Source organism: Mus pahari, chromosome 14, assembly GCF_900095145.1.
Source record: "Mus pahari chromosome 14, PAHARI_EIJ_v1.1, whole genome shotgun sequence".
Classification (NCBI taxonomy): Eukaryota; Metazoa; Chordata; class Mammalia; order Rodentia; family Muridae; genus Mus; species Mus pahari.
In genome coordinates this window covers 35,573,232-35,594,780 of record NC_034603.1, presented here as the reverse complement: position 1 = coordinate 35,594,780, position 21,549 = coordinate 35,573,232, and the positions used below count along the sequence as shown (strand labels likewise).

The 21,549-nt window shown below is 45.5% G+C and overlaps 1 protein-coding gene across 1 annotated transcript in view; it reads left to right on the top strand.

Annotated features, from left to right (window-relative positions):
* Glp2r (glucagon like peptide 2 receptor) overlaps positions 1-16,338 on the top strand; it is a 60,702-nt gene extending 44,364 nt beyond the window's left edge. The window contains exons 11-13 of the mRNA XM_021213837.2: positions 3,752-3,890; positions 13,701-13,742; positions 16,012-16,338. Coding sequence (XP_021069496.2) covers positions 3,752-3,890; positions 13,701-13,742; positions 16,012-16,338 — 508 coding nt within the window. The remainder of the gene's footprint in view (positions 1-3,751; positions 3,891-13,700; positions 13,743-16,011) is intronic.
* Positions 16,339-21,549: the final 5,211 nt, after the last annotated feature.

Sequence of the window (21,549 nt, the reverse complement as noted above, 5' to 3'; positions counted from 1 at the left end):
CTTTATCAAAATTTGAAGTAAAAGGGGGTCTGGGGGATTGTTTAGTCAGTAAAGTGCTTGTTGTATAATCATGAGACCTCAAGTTTGGATGCCTAGCACATGTGTAAAAGATGAGCACAGTGCTGGAGAGGAAGAGACAGTAGCATCCGTAGAGGTCACTGGCCACCTCTCTAGCTGAATCGGTGAGCTCCAGACTCGATGAGAGATGGTGTCTCAACAAATAAGGTGGAAAGCAATCGAGGGAAACATCAGATGTGGACGTTTGCACGCACGCATGTGCACCCCCACCCCCACTCTCACTCCTACCCTTGCTCCCCCAACCCCTGCATTATTTGTGTAATCCTTTTGAGGACCCTGCCAGGTAGATGCTATTCTCTGTATAATCTTCTTTCTATAAATGAGGAAACCAACGGACGAAGAGGTTGAAGAATTTGCCCAAGGTCACACTGAGTGGTCGGCGATGTTTCTATTTGAACCCACACCCTGGTACTGTCCCTGTGTCCTACTGCCCTTGGTTTGAGCTCTCTACTCCTCTGTACCCGCTCATGTACCCCAAGCAGATGTTTAATAAATATTGGTTGAATCCTCAAAGGACTGCAACAAACTGTACCATTTAAATAAACAGTTGGCTACGGATGAGAAAGCAGCATGCACTCAGTCCATAAGAGTAAACGTCTGCGACTATTTATGGCTTTCATCTGGGCCGAGACACAAACTGTACTTTGGTCTAAGGAGATGTTAGAAGGGTGTGAGTAGTGGGGAGGTCTAGCCTGCATCTACCCACTGGATGGGAGTGGGAGTGGCAGAAGTGACCCAATATGCCCTTAGAGATGTGATATGCCATGTGGGATGTGGACAGGATGAAAGCGGAAAACAGATAAATCCAACACCATCAGGAATATATTTCTAGTCTGCTCCCAATGCTGGCTTCCTGGTGTTGATGGGTAGACTATGGCCATACCATCATGAATACTAGGGAAATGGAAGGAAGCCCTCTGTGACCTCTTTGATGCCGTTCTGTAGAACTAATGTCATTCCATAGTTAAGATGCACTTTAACAACCCATAATTGGGCCAGAGAGATGACTCAGTGTTTAAGAGTGCATATTACAGTTGCAGAGGACCTGAGTTTAGTTCCTAGAACTTGTGTCAATATGGTTCACACCCATCTTCAGGTGGGGCATCAGATGCTTCTGGCCCCCATGGTCACCTGCACTCACATGCAAACTCACACTCAGACACACCACACTACACACACACACACACACACACACACACACACACACACACACACACAAAACACCTAAAAACCCATAATTGTCATGATATATCCCAAGAAATCAATTGTTGGTGAGACATGGGCCTGTACATAGGTATGTTGATGTGTATTATTGCTCTAGATAATACAGAGTAAGTCACAAGTTCAGGCTCTTGTCAGTGCAGAGCAAATAGCACAAAGAGTGCAGGCCGCGTGGAGGCTGGAGACCACAGGGTCCCTTAAACGTTAGCGTCTAAAGGGAGAATCACCAGCTAGCCGTGGTTGTTAAGCCCGAGTTTGCAGCCTTGCCGTCTAGTTTGCTCTACCTTCCAAAAGATTAAAATTCGAACATCCTTGCTTTCATCTTTTTAGTAAAGATATCGCCTACTGTAAAAATAACTCTACGTCCTAAACAAAAGTGTCTTCAGGGAAAATCCCAACCCGTGCTTGTCATTTTGCAACCTTTGTGCCGAAGGGATCTTAAAAGCATTCCTGTATTTTCAAACCAACGAAATAATCCTTAGGGGCAGGGCTTGGTGATAGAGCCATGTGCTCAGCACACCTGAAGCTCTGGTCTCAATCCTCAGCAATCGAAAAAGGAGAAGATAAAAAATGTCTCTCTGGAAATACTCTTTGCTAAGTGGTGCCCATGTGGGTGCGTGCGGGGGCAGAAGTGGATCTGAGCTCCCTTTAGGAGAAGCACAGAACCAGGGTCTGTCGCTCACCTCCCGAGTCCTGGGTTCCCCTGACTGTCAAGGCTCTGGGGACTTCCAGCCCACATGGGCAGGTGGAGTCCCTTTTGAGTGATGGCTACAAAGAAGCAAAATGTTTTGCTGCTCGGGTGGCCATGCATTTGAATAGGTCTCATAGACACAGGATAGAGTTTAGCCTTTTGGAAAAATGACACTAGCTTTCTGCATCTTTATCTCGTATGTGTGTGTGTGTGTGTGTGTGTGTGTGTGTGTGTGTGTGTGTGTGTGTGTTGAGGGTGGGGCTTCCTCCTACTCTGGCTCTTTAAGTACTTGGGTTAAAAACACATTACAATTAAGCTCTGTTTTTTTCCCCCAGTGTGGATTAGACACCAGTTTAGTTTGTTTTCCCTGAACATGAGTCACCTTTGCTAATTCTGTTAACTTCAAATCAAGAAGCAAATCAGTGGTAAAGTGAGGCCATTCTCAGCCTCCACTCCTCCCCAGAGTCCACTGTGGAGTTCTGTAAAACTTCACAGTCTTAGGGGACAGCCTCCCTAAGTTTGGCTTCAGCGTGTCCACACTGAGACCTAGAAAGATGTCCCTTAATGGACATGGGAGACCTATTCCAGAACCCACCTGAGGTGCTGACATCATTTCATTATACTTTATTTTTTAAGTTTTATTTTTAACGTGCATACATCTATGTGGGTGCATGTCAGATGTGTGCAGCTATCCATGGAAACTGGAAGAAGGCATCAGTGTCCCTGACACTGGAGTTACAGGTGGCTGTGAGCTACATGATGTGGATGCTGGGACCTGGGTTCCCTGGAAGAAGAGCAAGCATTCTTAACTGCCGATCTATCTCTTCTCCATGACTATATACTTTACATCATCTCTCGATTATATCTGGTACATGAAGCAGTGTTAATACTGTGTAAATAGTTGCAGTGTTGCAATGTCTAAAGGTAAACAATACATCTGTGTAGGTTCAATATGGACACAATTGAAGAAATCATGTCAGTCAATCTACAGTTGGTCTTCCAGGGCAGACTCTACACATTCTGAAGACCCACTGTATATTTCTTCAAGGCCTTAGAAGGAATTTTAAGAGCCAGCCATGCTTGGGATTCGCCAGTTTGGAGTGATTGGTCCCCAGCTGTGTACTTTGCTCGTGGGTGGTACAAAGGAATGTTTGTCTTTGTGTGTGTGTGTGTGTGTGTGTGTGTGTGTGTGTGTGTAGACTGTAAACAACCGCCAACCTCCACACTGTGTACTCTAGTGTGCTTTATGAGGAGGATTAGTTTTCCATTTCCTGTGGCTCTTGCTGTCACAGGACTGAGGGACAGCAGAGGGCAGGCCCCACTTTCAGGCTGGGGACAACTCCTTGGTGTCTCTGTGGCCTTGGGTAACACCTTTTCTTTCTTGTTTGAGGTTGAGGTTAAAAGTGCTGAGTTTCTGGGGGAGAGAAAGCAGTATCAGGACCTGCTAGCCATGTACTCGGAAACTTGTCAAACTTGGGTGGTACCTAAGGGTGGCAGCTGCTCGCATAGAAGGGTATTATCCATCAGACACATCAATATCTGTAGGCATGACATCCTACTGGGGATGGTTCTTTCTTTCATTCCATAAATGCTTCCTGAGTATTTGTTACATACAGGGATGCAAGAGTAACTAAGGTCACAAAAGACAAACTATCTGTTCACCAAGAGTGGGAGATTTGCTGTACAGATGTGCACAGTCAGCAGGACTTGTTGCATAGTCCCAGTGAGGCCCTAATGACCGATACTCGGTATTGCTTGCAGACTGGCAAAATCAACGCTGCTCCTCATTCTTTTGTTGGGGGTTCATGAGGTCCTCTTCACTTTCTTCACCGATGATCAAGTTGAAGGATTTTCAAAACTTATTCGACTCTTCATCCAGTTGACCCTCAGCTCCTTCCATGTAAGTAGTTTGACTCATGCCTTGGCTCAGAGAAGAAAGACACACAGGGTCCAAACAGAGAATTGAGCAGAGCTGGGGACCAGCATACTCTTCTAGTATCGGCAGGCTCTGTTGGTGAGGCTCTGTGACATTTGGGGTGTACAGATGGGGAAGTGTTGTCTAGATCCTGCTGGCATAATTCAGTGACTCAGAAGAGAAAATCAGTCTTGTTCCTGGACTGTAGTAGGTGGTGTGACTCATGACCATATTAACTGTGAGTGTCACAATGAAGCCTTTTATTAAGGGCCTACTTTTTGCTGTGCTATCTGCAGAGCACCATACAGAAAGGACCAAGCCCATGCATCCTGTGGCATGTATAGACTGCACACAATACTACTAGGGTAGGGAGAAGAAAGTCCAGATCAAGCTCTTAATCCAAACAGATGTGTGTGCACCCAAAACTAGAAACAGCAGCTTTGGTTGCCTGGATGCTTTGTTTAACCACTGCTGTCTATGAACTGACAGCTTAGGGTGGCCTTCAACCATGATATTGGTTGGAGTTAGACATCTAGATAGGACATGAGGGTGGGGGTAGCTAAGCTTTGGCATGATGAAGTCTGCTAGGGCCCTGTAGCTTCTTCACACACTCAAAACAACCTAACCTGGGGCTAGCTTCATTTGATTCGACTTCCTAGGGCCTCTGGGTTTTTTTTCCCACTATCAACTATGTTTCTTTCTTCCATTTGGTCTGAGGGTCTCTAGCTTTCCACACATTCTTTCCTTGTGATCTCTCCACAGAGTGACTGCTTTTTATGTGGCAGCTCAGGGCTCCCAAGAGCATGGGAAAGGGGGCTGCTGGCAATTTAATGCTGAGGTCTGGAGGTGACATCTTGATGACTTCATTGCATTCTGCAGTTTAAAGCACGCCTAGAGTGTCCTGGCCTAAAGCAAAGGAGGGTGAGACTGAGGAGGGGTACGGATGTAGAGAGACTTGGTTCGGGGCAAAGGCTAGTAAGACAACAGACCTCAGGCAATAGTATAGGCATGGCCAAAGTCTCCATTCAGTAGCAGTCTTAGAATTAATCAACTTAATTGGGCAGTGGGCAGTGGTGGTGCACGCCTTTAATCTCAGCACTCTGGAAGCAGAGGCAGGTGGATCTTTATGTGTTCGGGGCTAGCCTGCCTTACATCTACAGGGTGAGTTCTAGGACAGCCAAGGCAACAGAAAGAAACTCTGGCTCAAAACAAAAACAACAAAACAAACAAACAAACAAAACTAACAAGAAACCAACTAAACAAAAAACCCAACCAACCAAAAAAAAAAAAAAAAACCAAAAAAACCCACAAAAGTCAAACCAAACCAAACAGAAATAAGACCATCTCCACCCAAAACCAAACCAACCAAACCCAAAAAAGAATTAACCAATTTCAACTTCAAATTAACCACTTGATGCTGACATCAAAAGGGGCTTCTGGAATGGAGAAGAAAGAACTTGGTGACATTCCCTCCCCAGAGAGCCTCAAGCACTGGGAAGTATCTCAGTTATTAGAGAGCTGGTTCAGTATGTGTAAAGTCCTGGGTTTGACCCACAGCACCACATCATCGTGTAACCTTGAGTGTAACCTTCAGTAAACATTCCCAGCAGCCAGAAAGTAGAGCAGGAACTTCAAGGTCATTCTCCATTACATAGTGAGTTAGAGGCCAGCCTGGGCTACATGAGATGGTACCTCAAAAAAAAAAAAAAAAAAAAAAAAAAAAAAAAAAAAAGAAAGAAAGAAAGAAAAGAAAAGAAAAGAAAAAGAAATGTCTCCTAGTAACATCAGAAGCTACATCCGTAAAATCTTACTAGTGTGACTGCCTTAACATGATCCAAACAAGGGCAACAACAACAACAACAATAACAACTGACATGCTACATGGACAGAGGAAAGCCTAAGAGGCCTCAACTCTACTCAAAGAAATACAGGCAACTAAGGAATGCCGAGAGTAGGAGAAGGAGGGAGTCTTCCCCAGGGAAGGGCTCACCAACTGGTTATTCAATATCAAATGGCCAGCCCTGAAGATATAAATATGAATAATATTATATTGACTGAGCAGGTTGTATTTAGGAACACACACACACACACACACACACAATGACAATTAATGAAAAAAAAAACTGAGACTATTATTTCAGAAGAGAGCAAAGAGGGGTGTGTGAGAGGGCTTGGAGAGAGGAAATAGAAGGGAGAAATGGTGTAAAATTCTATTATCATCTCAAAAGAGAAAGACAAACCTCACCAAACGAGCAAAAATATAACTTCAGTGTAAAGTAAGCCACCTTGCTGGCCTAGAGAGAAGGGGGGCAGGGACTGAACTTGATGGAACTGGACAGGACAACTGTCAATCTTAAGCATCTTAGGACACTAGAAATCTACCAAGACAAGGGTCGGTTTCCGAAAGAGTCCCGAAGCAGATGAGGGTCAGTGGGAGTCTACCACTGTTTCAGTGACCATTTTAATCGCTATGTCCTGCTCATCAGTGAGGAGCTCCTGGGAGAGTTAGCAGCTTTCCAGCAGGAGGCCTGTGTGATTTAGAGCCGGAAACTCCATGGGCCTGGGTGACCGGGGAGACCCATCACAGTCATAGGTAGGAAAGCCCTATTCAGAGCTAAAAATAGATTTGGTGGGTTAGCCAGAAGATGAGAGGCAGAGGCTGTTGTGATGGACTGCCTTCTGTCTCTCAGAAGGACTAATGTTGTACACATGCCCAAGTGTGCAGACATTCTCAAGGGAGATCAGTAGGGCTGTCCATGCCTCCCTGGATGGTTCTGAATTCCTTCACACATGGGAGAGTAGACATCAGAGGACCTGGAAAGAGAGGCTGTGGGATCCCTCTTCACTAACTGAACCTGGAATGTGTTCTCCAGGGACACACAGGACTGATGGCAAAGTATACGGGGACCTTACAGCACGAGGTGGTTAAATATAATTTCTGACCAGTCACTGGTTCCCTGTTTAGCTAATATAAACAGGGGCAGGACACTTGACTTACAGGTAAGAATCCAATTTTTCTAGAGGTTAAAAAAGATGATGTGCGTGTATACGTGCCTACATGAGTCTATGTACATACCATGTGTGCAGGTGTCTAAGAGGCCAGAAGGCACGAGATACCCCGCAACTGGAGTTACAGGCAGTTGTGCATCCCGTGATGGAGGTGCCAGGAACTGAACCCAAATCCTCTGCAAGAGCAGTAAGCATACTTAACCGCTAAGCCATCATCTCTCCAGCCCAAGAACCTGCATTTTAAAAATGAGCACAGATGCCAGTGGCTGTATATGTAGGGAAGTGGATACCATGGAAGTAATAAAGTTACTAAACCAAAAGTCAGACCACTCAGTGGTGAGGAGCGGAGTAAGATAACAAAGCATCTAAAATCCTACTGAGGGCCTTGGCTCATGGGTAATCTTAGTGCTCCCCAGGCTGAAAGAGAAGTGTTAGGAGTTTTGGGCTAGCCTGCTCTATACAGGGTTTTCCAGGCTAGCCTGAGGTACAGGGCAATACCCTGTTTGATCTATACTTCTTGGGAAAGAAACACACAGCGACAAAAATAGCATTCGTTTGGGGATCTAAAGTTAGGAGACAGACAAAGAAACAGGAATGTGTGACCCATACTGAGGGAAAAAATGACATCAATGACAACTCTCCAAAAAGTATGATGACTAGAATGGAGATTTCCACAGAACAGTGTCCTCTCAGAACTAAGGTGGCAGAAGAAAGAGTGAACATGAAGACAGGTCTGTGGAGATGAGCTTATCGGCTTAACAGAGAAAAAGAACAGTAAAGAAATGACAGAGCTTTGATAACCCGTGTGGTGCCCTGGGGAAGCAATATGTGTGCATAGGGAGTCCTAAGAAGGCCGAGACAAGAAGCAGGAGGGAAAATGTGCAGAAGTGATGCTCAGAAACTTCCCAGACTGGATGAAACATTACATCGATGTACACAATGGGCTGGAAGCAGGGCCAAACAAAGGTTACGTACATCCAGAGACCTTGAAGTCAAACCTCCGAGGTACAGGGCATAACTCCATTGACATAAGCCAGTAATCCTAACACTCTGGTGACTGAGGCAGGAGGATCACAGACTCAGGGCCAGCCTAAGTAGGAGAACAAGATCTTATCTCACAAACAAGACACACTCTTTAATATGGCAAAAGACGAGAGGCTCTTTACACAACTGAGCCAGCCAGATGAGCAGTAAGGCAGAGGTGTGGCAGAGCGTGAGTAGGGCTAATAAAAAGATGTCAATTAATAGCTCCAGTGCTTGTGAAACTGTCTCAAGATGAAGGTAACATATGTTCTCTGGTAGATAAAGACTGAGCAAATTTGCTGACAGTCCCACAAGTGGTTTCAAAGGAAATCCTTCAGTCTGGAGGAAAAAAAAAGACAATATACAATAACTCAAATGCATAAGAAGTTAAAACACTGCCCAAAATAGGTATATATAAATAGGAGAGACAACATAGTACATTGATTTTTTTCCTTAACTGACTTAGAAAACACAGGATGATTGTACAATGTAATAATCGTTATGTTATTGGGTTTGTAACATAAAAAAATCACATATATATCACAATAATAGCACAAAGAGGAATGAATAAATGGAGATATATTAAAATTTCTATATTTTACCAGAATAAAAATACTATTAATATAAAATAAAATGTAACTGGTTAGGATGCATGCTGTAGTCCCTAAGCTATTGAAATAACTAAAATGTAGCAAAAACATCCTCAAGGGACTGAACTGGCTTGCTGAAAAGTCTGTTTGACACTCCTTCAGTCTCAGATGCCCTCCTGGAGAGAGGCGTTACCACACCCATGAAAGATGAAAGCTGAGGCATAGAGGTGCACATGTGCTAAGAAAGTCAAAGATGGAAGTTTTATCTAGAAGTTAAGCCCTTGCCTCTAACCCAGCATGCCACACCCAGTATGTCACTTCCATCCAGGGCATCCTGTAAAGACTGTAACCAGGAGACATCAAGTTACCTCTCCCACAGTCTTCAGGCCTCTGGCACAGGCACTGAGTCCTGAGCAGAGAGCAGAGAAACATTCTAGCCTCCTTGATTCTCCCCAGTGCCTCAGGGACACCACGCATCAACAGAACAGTGCTTTTCTTTCCCTCCTATTGGAGCTAAATTCTCCACAGCTTTAAACAGAGGCACCAGACCCACTGGCAACATGTTTTTTTTTTTTTTTTCCATCGTTGAAACATGTTTAATTTATATCAATCTTTTGGGGGATTTCAAAAGCTAAGAGTTAGTGATTTGACTTTCCTGTATTGCTTGGCTCTAATCTTCTGCAAAATGTAATCTCAAAAGAGAAAACAGCGAAACAAAAGCAAATTCTCCAGCTGTTTGGTGGCCTTTCAGCATACTGGTTAATATGAGCCCAAGATCCCCTGATAGCGCACATTCAAGGCAAGTTGAGGACGTGTTGCTGTGACCTGTTGGCCAGGAGTTCATCTAGAACCAGTGATCAGTGAGCTTCATTTCTTCCATGCATCTTGGGCATCTCACAATAGAGCAGCTGGGTTCTTGGAGCACGCCGAGGGCAGAAGTTCTAGGAGGGAGCAAGCGGGACTCTCCATCCTCTCAAGGCAGAAGCTCAAAGGTAAATACCAACCTGGAGTGATGCTTTGCCACGCTATGCTGGTAGACCGTCATAGGGTCATCTTGGACTCAAGAGGAGGGAAAACGAAATTCAGGTTTTAATGTGAGGGGCAGCTTTAGCCTATTTAATGAGGAGAAACATTGGAGCTCTCTTTGGAGAAGGGCTGCTTGCCTCAGTGTAGTCCAGCCACCAGCAGAAGCTCTGCTCAACTGGTTGTGCTTGTGAGGAACGCGAGGATTCACAGAGATGCGACAGCATGCTCTGAACCAGGATGACAGTAGACAGGGGCTTGCCATATCTCACCGAAGAGAGGTGAAATGGGGGGGAAGGGAAGATGTGGAGAGGCATGTTTGGTGCATTCTTGGTCATCTTGGTGGCTTTATGAAAGGAATCTGTGAGAGTGGTTGTTAGTCCCGACAGCTTCCCCCCTCCCTCCGCTGTCATGGAGTCTCCTTCACTCTTCAAAGTTTTACTATGTGGAGAGCTTCAGGAGTCTCCTGTTTTCACCAGGTCTTTGAAGAGACTGCCACATGTTTGGAACATGTGAGAGTCATGTGTTCTGCGGGACCTGCTCTCTTCTCAATTGCTTTATCTGGGGCGGGAGCCAGACTGCAGGATGTTCCTAAACCCGTGAAGTGAAGACATACTTGTCATGTGAATCCGATTTTAGCTAGCTTTGTGAGGGTTCTGGCATGCCAAGAGCCAGCTCTTCTTATAGCGCATGCTCAGAGGTGATTATTACTGTTCCTGGGACCCCACAACAAGCTGTGACCCTCTGATTCAACTGCACGTGTAAAAGGGATATGGTGTATTACCAAGCCTCCATTCAGCAGCTGAGCTAAAGACTCTCTAGGCACAAGAAGAAAGGGACAGCCCACATTTGTAGGTAGAATCTGAGCTGGGAGCTTCCTGGCATTATTCAGAAGAGACATGTTGGTAAAGGTGAGTATAAAGATCAGAGACAACTTCCTCCCAGGGTTGTATGCCACTAGGGACAAAAGATACAGGAAAGAGGGGCATCGTGGTGCATAGCTGTAATCTCAGGATGTGAAATACTGTGATAGGAGTTCTGGACCACCTGAACTACATTGTGAGACCACGTCTTAGATAGATAGATAGATAGATAGATAGATAGATAGATAGATAGATAGATAGATAGATAGATAGGCAGGCAGGTGTGTGTGTGCACGAACACACACACACACACACACAGAGGGGGGGGGGATATAGAAAAAGGCAGTCTTTCATTGTGACCGTTCAGTTGAAGATGTGTCCTGCTTGTAAGGTCTGGCATTTTGAGAATCTTCCTTTAAACTCTCAAATGCTCAGGGCCCATACATATCTGTTCCAATATGTCAGACACATAGTACATATTCCACAGATCTTTACATCAGTTAGGGGAAAACCAAGAAATATATTCTAAGTAGCTATGACAAGAATAGAGTATAAGACATGTCATTGCAGCTTAGAAGTAGCTTGACATTGTATGTGACAAAACTCTCATTGCAGAAGCTCTACTCATCCATCCATCCATCCATCCATCCATTCATTCATTCATTCATCCATTCAATAAATACACAATGCATTTCTATTATGTGCCACATATTTTTAGGGGCTGAGGATCTGGTAGTGAAGTCCAGATATGGATGCTGCCCTCACTGTGAGTATCACAGAGAAAGGCTGATAATAGCCAAGTTGATAAAAGACAATGTAACGCCAGTGCTTAAAGTTGGACAGCCCCTGTAGTGACTATTCCTGGTTGTCAACTTGACTATATTTGAAATGAACTACAATCCAGAATTGGAAGGCTCACCACTGAATCTAATCTGGAGGCTGGGAGATAGAAGTTTCTGATCTGGATCTTTGTATGGAGATCTTGAGACACAGTGGTGATTGAATCCAGAAGATTAAGACAGGGAGATCTCCGAGTCCAAGGCCATCTGGGATTAAAGGTGTGGTGGCACACACCTTTAATCTGGGCTACACCTTCTGCTGGNGACCATATAAGGACATTGGAAGAAGGGAGTCTGGCTCTCGCTCTTTCNCCTTCTNNCCNTGTGGGACTCAGCAACTGCTAGATCCTTGGACTTCCATTCACAGCTATTACTGAACCATTGTTGGGATTTGGGCTGCAGACTGTAAGTCATCAATAAATTCCTTTACTATATAGAGCATATCTGTAAGTTCTGTGACTCTAGAGAACCCTGACTAATACAACCTCCTTGTGGTGACTTTTTAAAACTGATATCTGAATTTTAAGAAGTCAAATTAGGTAGACATTTGTGAAGCGGACATCCCAGGATGCAGAGAGTGTGAATGGGCTCAAGGAATAAGTGAGCTGTGGGCGTGGCGGGGTGGTATGCACACCTTTGTTTAGGCCCCTGCCTAAACATATTGAATGGCATCTACCCAGGTGTCAAGTTTTCTAGAACAATGGCGTATGATTTCTGAGGCTAGGTCATTGAAAGAAGTACAGTTTCTGCCTGGCTCACTCTCTTTGGCAAAGTCAGGTCTTTTGAGCAACTTTCTGGACCGTGAACTGGGACCTACTGCCTTCAAGCTAAGAGAATCTGAACATGAATGGGGATTCTGAACACAAACAAACTTTGCCTGGGACATAGTCTGCAAGATTGTTTGAACATTAATTGATAAATAACCATTATTGGGTGAAGAGGAGATCTTTGTTTCTATGACAGTGACTATGTTTTACTGTGAAATCAGAAAATTTCTGAGGTGTGGACCAAATTTCCAAATAATATAAGAGCTGAAGAGATAGCTCAGCTGTTAGGAGTGTTAGTTGCCTTTAAGAGGATCTGAGTTTGGTCCCTGATAGCCACATCATGTGGCTCAGAACAGCCTGTAACTCCACCTCTGGGGATCCAATACCCTCTTCTAGCCTCTGCAGGTACTTGATCACATGCTCAAATACACCACACACACACACACACACACACACACACACACACACACACACTCCACCCCACGTACACACTTTCTTTTAAAATGTTTTTAAAGTAATGTTTTAAAAGTAATGATGTGAAGATGTGATCTACAACAATACTGGCAGAGTCCCCAGAGCAAACTCACCAGGCACATAAGAGCCAGCATTTCAAGTCTATGTTAAGCGAATGTTGTGTGCAATTTGGTGACCAAAGCAATATGGTCTGGCAGTCTATCACTGAACATACTGGCTTAGCATCACCAAGGTGGCTGGGATATAGTGACTGAGAGAAAACGGGCCATGAGATGCAGTCAGCATCACAGAGGCCCAGAGCCCAGATCACCTCAGACCATCCATGCTTAGGAGAGTTTATTTTGTGCTAAGTGAGATGAGAAACTGCGGGTGGGAAATAATCTGTCATTTCAAAGAAAACAGTTGGACAAGAGCAAAGGGGTGTTTATTAAGTTGCATAAATGAAAATTTCAGGACCAGCCATAACTGGATGCCAGTCTACAAACAATCCATAGGCAATCTGTCTCTTACCATCACTAGTCTCGGTGGTTGGCTTCATGCCCAGGAGGCCCTTCTCTCTGGATCATGAGAAGATGCCAGCACTCTCTCTGAGTTTACACTATCCATAATTATAATTATTATGGCAGACACAGAAGGGGAGAGCACAATGTTTGTTTCTAGTGAAAAGAACTCTATTTGGCCTTGCCCATGTCACAGAGCCTGTTTGAGCCAATTATTACAGTGATGGATGGTCATCCTAAAACACGAGGACCTTGTGATTGACAGCTGTGCCAGAGGCTCAGGGGATAAGGTAGGGAAAGAATACAAGTTGGCAGCACTTGGGAGGCAGAGCCAGGCAGATATCTACAAGTTCAAGGCCAGTCAAGACTACATAGTGAGACCCTATAACAAAGAAAAGAGAAGAAGAGAAAAAATGAATTAGTCAGTGACGATCATAGAAAACTAAAAAAACAATGATCTTCCCTGTATTTGTTCCATTGAATGAATGACCAAGGGACTTGGGAGGCCAGTTATTATGGACTTAGGTGTACCTACCAGCCCCCAGGAGGCCACCTATGTGGATAGTGGGTATCAAGACAAGAAGAGAGACCAACCAGTATGACCAACTCCATTCTGTGTAAGCACCACACGAAGACCTTTTCTCAGGGCTCCCCCGACACCTCCTCCACTAAGAAGGCGTTCACACTATATTTTCCTTTTGTTCCAGGGATTTCTGGTGGCCCTGCAGTATGGCTTTGCCAGTAGAGAGGTATGTTTTCATGTTGCCATTTAGCTTCTGGTGAGGTGGACGCTGCAATTCTGTGCTCCTCTATCGGTATTTGTTTGTGTGACTGGGTGACTGCCATTGGCATGTATTGGGATAGATTTTTGTTGAGAGCATCCATTAGAGAGAACAGGAAGCAGATTAAACTCATGGCAAGAGATGTTAGGAATGACGTGAAAAGCTCAGAACCCAGCACTTGGTCTGCTGGTGACATGGTAGGATTCAAATGTGACCGAAGAGACAAGCATAGACTTCAGGGTGTCAAAGTCTGCACCCGATCATTGACTGACTACATAGAAGCTCTGTGGTTTAGTCATTTAGCTTCAGTGTTCTCATCGCAAAATGTGAATAGCAGATGCTCTGGGCACGCTCAGCACAAAGCAAACACCAAACCCTGGGGAGTTATGCTTTTATTATTTTTTAAATTTAACTTTGATTGCATTCTGTTTTCTCTGTGTGCTATTTAGCTTTCTGCTACTGTAACAAACACTTGAGATAATCAACTTACAAAGGCGGCAAGGCTTACTTGGCTCGTGGGTTCAGAGGTTTCAGCCAATGGTTGGTTGCCTTTAGGCCTGTGGTGAGACAATTTATAGTGAAGAGAAGGGCAGAGTGAAGTGAGCAAAGGTGGGGAAAGGGGGAGAGAAGAGGAGGGAGGGAGGGAGGGAGGGAGAGAGGGAGGGAGAGAGGGAGGGAGAGAGGGAGAGAGGGAGAGGGAGAGAGGGAGAGAGGGAGAGAGGGAGGGAGGGAAGAAAGAAGGAAGGAAGGAGAGTTGGAGGAGGGAGAGAGTGAGCTCATATTTCAATATCCTCTGCAGGAATAGCTCCTCTTCAATAACTTCCTTCCATGAGGCCTCATGTCTTAAAGGTCCTACTACCTCCCCATAGGGCCAAGGGCTGGAGCCTAAAGCCTTTGGTGCAAGAGCCTTATCCAGAGCATAACACCTGGGGGAAGGTGTAAAGGGGCCAGCAGCAGAAGTCGGGTGGTGTTTTCAGAAGTCAGTGGTTTCCAGCCCCCCTTTCCTCCTTCTCCTCCTCCCCTCCGGAGGCTGTCTCCTCCAGTAGAACACACCCCTGTCAGCAGCAAACCCCCACTTCTGCTTTGCTCAGGGCTTGTTTGTGTCTCCACGTGGGAGCGCCTTGTCTGCCAGGCAGATCTCAGCCGAAGAACTGCTGTGCAAAGGCCCCTTCTGAACACTGTAGCCCCAGGTTCCAGGCTCCCATCAGAAGGCAGAAGGGAAAATGGCGGTGGAAGATTTTAAACTGGTTTTATATCTAGGGATAAGCAATACTTCATTCTATGAAATAAATATTCTGATAAGCAAAGGAGAGAGAGCTGTTTTTATAGATACAGAATGAATGAGAGAAACAGAAAGTAAGAAGAAAAGTGATTGTTTCCAAGTGATTTTTTTTTTTTTTTTTTTTTTGTAAGCCAGTGTACTGATTGGGGTTTCTATTGTTGCAATAAACCACGACCAAAAAGCAAGTTGTGGAGGAAACGGTTTATTTATCTTACACTTCCACATCATCAAAGCCAGTCAGGACAGAAAGTTAAGCAGGGTAGGAACCTGGAGGCAGGAGCTGATGCAGAGGCCATGGAGTGGGTGCTGCGTACCGGCTTGCTCCTCTTGGTTTGCTCAGCCTGCTTGCTTATAGAACCCAGGACCAGCAGCCCAGGCATGGCCCCACCTATTATGGTCTAAGCCCTCCCCCTTCAATCATTAAGTAAGAAAACACCCTACAGGCTTACCTATAGCCTGATCTTACGGAGACATTTTCTTAATTACGGTTCTTGCCTCTCAGATAATTTTAGCTTGTGTCAAGTTGACATGAAACAGACAGGCACAGGGATTTATGCAGAGAAGTGCCCAGTGAACGTGGGATTACTCCAGGTGACCTTTTTGTAGAAGGGTTAAAGTAGAGGGACCTTTGTCACCATGTAAGCTTTGGGAAATTTGCTGGTAACTCTTGTTTTGGTTGAATAGAACCTGAGTATGGGTGACTCCATTTTGATTTTCAGCACAGGAACTTAGATCTCCTCCAATGCTCGTTCAACAGCCTTTACCACAGCGCCCTACAGCTTCTATCTCACAGTACCTTCAGTATCTGTTCTGCTCTGTGTCTCGCTTGTCTTTGCTCTGCTCTACCATCTAAAGGGTAAGACAGCCCCCAGTAGCCGCACAGTAAATATCTGCTAGGTGGATATGTGAGCAATGACTCCGAGTCAGTGACCCCACCTTTGTCTCGCCTGACAGGTGAAGGCGGAGCTGAGCAAGGCCTGGGACCGCTTCTTATTAGCTCGCCACTGGGGCTGCAGAGCCTGTGTCCTGGGGAAGAACTTCCAGTTCCTGGGGAAATGTTCCAAGAAGCTGTCGGAGGGAGATGGCGCGGAGACACACCAGAAGCTGCAGTCCTCCACGTGCAGCTCACACCTGACCACTGGGACCCTGCGGGATCATGGGGCACAGCCTCATAAGGGCCGTGGAGCTTGGCCCCGGGCAAGCAGCCTGTCTGAGAGCAGTGAGGGAGACTTCAACCTGGCCAATACCATGGAGGAGATTCTGGAAGAGAGTGAGATCTAAGGCAGGGTCCATCACCATAGCTTGGTAACTGAGGATCCCTAGGAAGGAGATTGCTGAATCCAGGGTCCTCCTCTTTCTATTCACTATCCCCATTTTGATGTGAAGTCTCTCCTGGGTTATCAAGCTCTGTGTCAGTGAGTCTGTGTAATGCCCACAGTCCCTTCTGCCCTTGTCACCTTACCCAAGCCTCTGCCATGCGTATTTTCCAGAATGTCCATTGTTTTTTTTTGGGGGGGGGGCTTTCCCTAAATTCAAGTGAGTAGAACCCACCATGAAGAAAAATCATTTATTGAATAGGGTTCAGTTTGTATCTCCTTCCCGTTCATGGTGTATGGCTTCCTTCTAAAGATGGGAGTAGCATGCACTGGAACCCCACAGGAAGCTTTAAAGTATCAAGTTCTGGGGAATCATGGCCAATATTCTAAGAGAGAAAGTCTGAGATGAGGACCAAGAATTGGAAGAGACAAGCATTCAAGGAAACTCCTCACCCTTGGTAAAACTTAGGCAGGATGGAGGGACCAGCTACTCTGCATTTGATGTTCACCTGGGACATATCACTCTTTTTGGACAGGGTGTGACCCCATGTTGTCCCTCAGACCCCTCTTCTCCCCGCTTCTCTTCCTCTTCTTTCAAATCTCATCTCCCTTTCTCCATCTCAGTTCTGTTTGGGGTTGACAGGAGTTTGAATGTCACGATACTCTATGTGTTATTTTCTGTCCTCATTGCTGTGGCCAAATAACAAAAAAAAGTAGCAATTTGAGGGAGGAACTGCTATGTGGCTCATAGCTTGAGAGCACAGTCCATCAAGGTCGGGAAGGCATGGTGGTAAGAAGAGTCCTAGTGGAGCTGTAGGGCCATGAGGTGGCTCATGAGGCGAATGTTAGTGTTGTGGGCATGTGGGCAAGCTTTTGTCAACTTGACACAAACCTAAACATCTCTGGGAGGAAGGACTCTAAACTGAGGACTGTCCTCCATCACGTTGTCCTGTAGGCTGGTCTGTAGGAACATTTTCTTGATTGATGTGGAAGAGTCCAGCCCACTGTGGGTGGTACCATCCCCTATCAGGTGGTCTTGGGTTATGTAAGAAAGCAGACAGAGTGAGCCATGATGAACAAGCCGGTAAATAGCATTTCTCCATAGTTCTTGACTCTGCTCCTCCTGGAGTTCACATTCTGACTTTACTCAGTGATTGGAATGTGATATGGAAGTGTAAGCCAAATTAACCCTCTCCTCCCCAATTTGTTTTTATCATGGCAAAAGAAAAGGAGACCAGGACAGCAATTGGTACTAGAGAGTAGGCTACTGTTGGGACAAGCCTGGTCATGCTGCTTCGGGGAGGATTGTAGAGTGTTTGGAACTTCAGGCTGGAAAAGCCGCCTGAAGCTTAGTGGACTTTACTGCGAGAGCTGGACAGTAAGTGTCGAGGGAAACACAGTCGATGGGGGCCTGGCTTGTGGATTTTCAGAGGGAAGCAAAGCCTCTCTGGGTCGTTTTAGTTTTTTTCCCTCAGTGTATAGATTCTGGTCAGCTCAGGCTGACAATTCCACTTGATAAGAGAGCATCGTCATTGTGACAGAATCTTCTGGTAGGTATTCCTCAGAATCAGAAGCTGTGATCTGGTGGGGAGGCAGCCAGGCTGTCCATTAGGCTGGCGGCAAACCTGGGCAAACCAGGAAGTCAGGCAGCAGATAGATATTGTTGCTCAGCTCTCCTCTTCTGTTTTTCTGAGCTGGCAGGATGGTGCTGCTCATGTTCTGGATGGTCTTCCCTCCTGAGGTAAGCCTCTCTGGAAATGTCCTAAGGCGCAATGAAAGGTGTGTCCCCTGGGTGATACTAAATGCAGGCAAGCTGACAGTGAAGATTCACCGCCATACTGTTATTCCTTTGGCCTCAGACGCTGGGAGCCTTTGGGACGTTGTCACTGGTCCTGTCCTCCTCAGCCTGGTTTCACCTGTCCTCATGAACTCAGCTTCTACCAGTTCACTGGTTCTGCCTTTCCAGGGTTAGGACTCTCCTTCCATACTTAGTTCACCATTGATCTTTTGATGGCAAGATTTTCTGCTCCTGGAGGTCAATCCATTCTTCACCCTACATGGGTACCAAAGCCCAGGTGAGGGAAGCCCTGTCTGAGTGTGGACTTGCTGAAGGTGGCATGAGAAGCCCTGGGCTCTATAGCCGCCAGGCTAATTGGGCCTTTGTGACAATGGGAAATAAGCTAGATTTGACCTGACCTACAGAGGCTGAAGAGGGACAACCAGTCAAGGTCAGGCTCAGTTACACAAGGCACAAGACAAGAGAAAGCAAGATGACCGAGGGAGGAACTGTTTGTGGAAACATTGTGCAGTTGGCAAGGAGTGATGCTTTTTTAGTGGGCAAGGTGTGTGTGTCCATGGTTGGGTATGCTACCTGGTTGCGATATGTGTCCATGATGGGGTATGTTGTCTGGGTTGGGTATGTGTCCATGGCGGGGTAGGTTGTGGTAGATAGAAATACTGCCTTAATACTTCTCAAGCAGGGCTGCCAAGCTCAGCAAATAAAACTTAAGACATTCCATTATATGTGAACTTAGACAATATCCATGGATAATCTCCTTATGCAAGTTTATCCCATGATAGACTTCATCTGGAATTAGATTCTGATTATACCTTGTGTCTTACCTGGCTGTTTTCTTTACAAAGAGACTTGAAGGCAAGGCCAGGACAAAGATGAGCTACTGATGGTGGTCAGTCACCAGGACAAGGGTGAGACACTGACGGTGGTCAGTGGCCTCTGGTAATTTCAGTGATAAAATAAGTTGTAACTTAATGCAATATTTAAAGACAGCTAGAGTCCACAGGCTACTTCTAAGTATAGGATGTTGGCACCAGGGCAGGGAGGACTGTGCAGAAGACAAAGCCCCAGACTGCCAGCATAGATTTCAACCATGACCTTGTCTACAATGCTGATAATGTGTTCCTTTTGTCAATGATTTTGGTGTTGAATGACCACGTTAAAATATTATTCATTAAAGTATTACGTATCCCGATTATGGAGCTTTTTGGTGTCTCTTTACATTCTATACTATCCCCAGCCAGGCAGGAACAGAAGCAAAGACATTTAACAAGTGCATAATGAAGCAAGGGTTTTGAGTATCTAGCTTTCCAGAACTTATATTAAAATACATGACCTTCCCCACACATCTCACCCCTTTTTTGCAAATGTCCTTGACCTGTCATTGGGCAGGAAGTTCCAGGAATAATGGATTCACCTTGCTTTCTTGGCATGTGCCCAGGCCAGGGCTGGTGTTTTAAAGTGGCTTCAGACACATTGGCTGAAGACAGGGTTACAGTGCCTCTGGAGAGCATCAGATGTTGCCTAGAGCAAGCAAGGACCCAAGATCTCATCAGGAATAGGGAAAGGTTTTCCTAACGCATTTCTAAACGTCTTCCCTCCACCTCCTCCTGCAAATGGAGTCATCCTCCCACAATGCCCCCTCTTGCTGTGCTACTGATTAAAACAAGTTCATTTAAGTTGCTTTCATGCTGTCCATTCCTTGTACTCATTGACCTGGAAGTTTCCCCACTTTCCTGGGGAATCTGTTGTACTGTTTCTGAACAGAAGTGGCAAGAAAGTGTGTGGTCCTTTCAAACTGGCCAAGAGCAGAGGTCAGATGTCATTTTCCCAAGCTAGCCCTTCTATCACTCAGTGTGCTTGCTGCCTGCAGGTCTAGGCTGCTGCTCAAAATCCTTCTGGCACTAGGTGATGAAACTGGACCTTATATATGCTAAGCAAATGCTGTACCTCTGGCCTCTACCCCCAACCCTTATCCAACATTCTCAAATTTAATTTTTAAAAACAGTCTTGCTATGTAGCCAAGGTTGGCCTGAAACTCAGTATGTAGCCACTGTGGCCTTGAACTTACAATCCTTCTGCCTCAACTTCCTGAGGGCTGGGAGTACTGCCATGTGTTTCCACTTCCTGTATGGAAATCTTTTAAACAGAACAAATAGCTGAATCTGATGCTATATATTCTGATTGGATACTCAGTGTTTAGAAGCAGAAATCCGGGCATGGCTGAGTCTGACTGCAGATATTCTGAATGAATACCCCGAGTTTGGAAGCAAGAACCTAGACATCTACTTCCATCTATAGAAGCATTTTTCACAGAGGTCAAAAGTGTATCCATCACCCCCTGGATCCATGGATAATGTCTAATCCTGACAAGTGTAGCAAAGTTATAGACCAATCTAGAAAAGCTGTTTCTCATGATCAATGTCATTTCTACCGTGGAGTTAGTCAAAAAGACCCTTCTACAGAAGATTTTGCAGCACACGGAGAGTCCTATAACCATATCTGTAGTGGGAAATCTGGTGCCCAGGGGAAGCAATGGCACCAGGCACTAAGAGACTTATTGGTGAATCTGTGGGAGGCATGAAAACTCTCTGATTAGGCAGCCTGTTCTTTTAGACTCAAATAACAATTATATCCCAGACCTCAGATTGAAATAAGAAGCTCCCAATATCATATTCCAACAGGAGGCTTAATCAAGAAAGGGATGGAAAGAGGCCTGGAGGGAGTTGGTAAATCACCATGGGCTAGACTAAATGCCTCCTTTCCCTCTCTGGACTAGCTCTGAGGTGTCCCACCCTCTCTACACTAGAGAAATATCTTAAACTGGTAATTCGACCCAATAACTCCTTCATCCCTGAACTGCCCAGGCGGTGGTGTTGTGTGCTGTGCCACTATTTCACTACAGATGATGAACAACCCCAGTATTCATGATGCTGTCATCCCTGGGACCAAAACTTCTGGGAGCACCCTGGCATCATCAGAGAGGCTCTAGTATATAGCTCCTAAGTCCATCCCATTCTCACTCCCTGGCCTCAGTGTGCTCACCTACACTGCCGCCGTAGTAATACTTCCGTCCCTAAAAAAATACTTAGAGAGAGCCCCACACCACCCCTGACTCACAGAGAGCATCCAAGTGCTCATTGTCTTGTTCTCTCTGGGATGGTGGTTGAGATAGCACTATGGGCAAATTGTGGGAGCTGGAAAGGATCACTCCAAACACCAGCAAAGGGCGATACTCCAGTCTCCTGTTGTGTACAGGTGTACAGGGTCAGAGTATCCATAGATTTCCCTGACCTTGTCTTGGAACTTGAAGCTGGAGAATCAGTAGGCTTTCTACACAAAGTGTCTGTGGTCTTAGAGAAGCCACATGAGACATTCTTA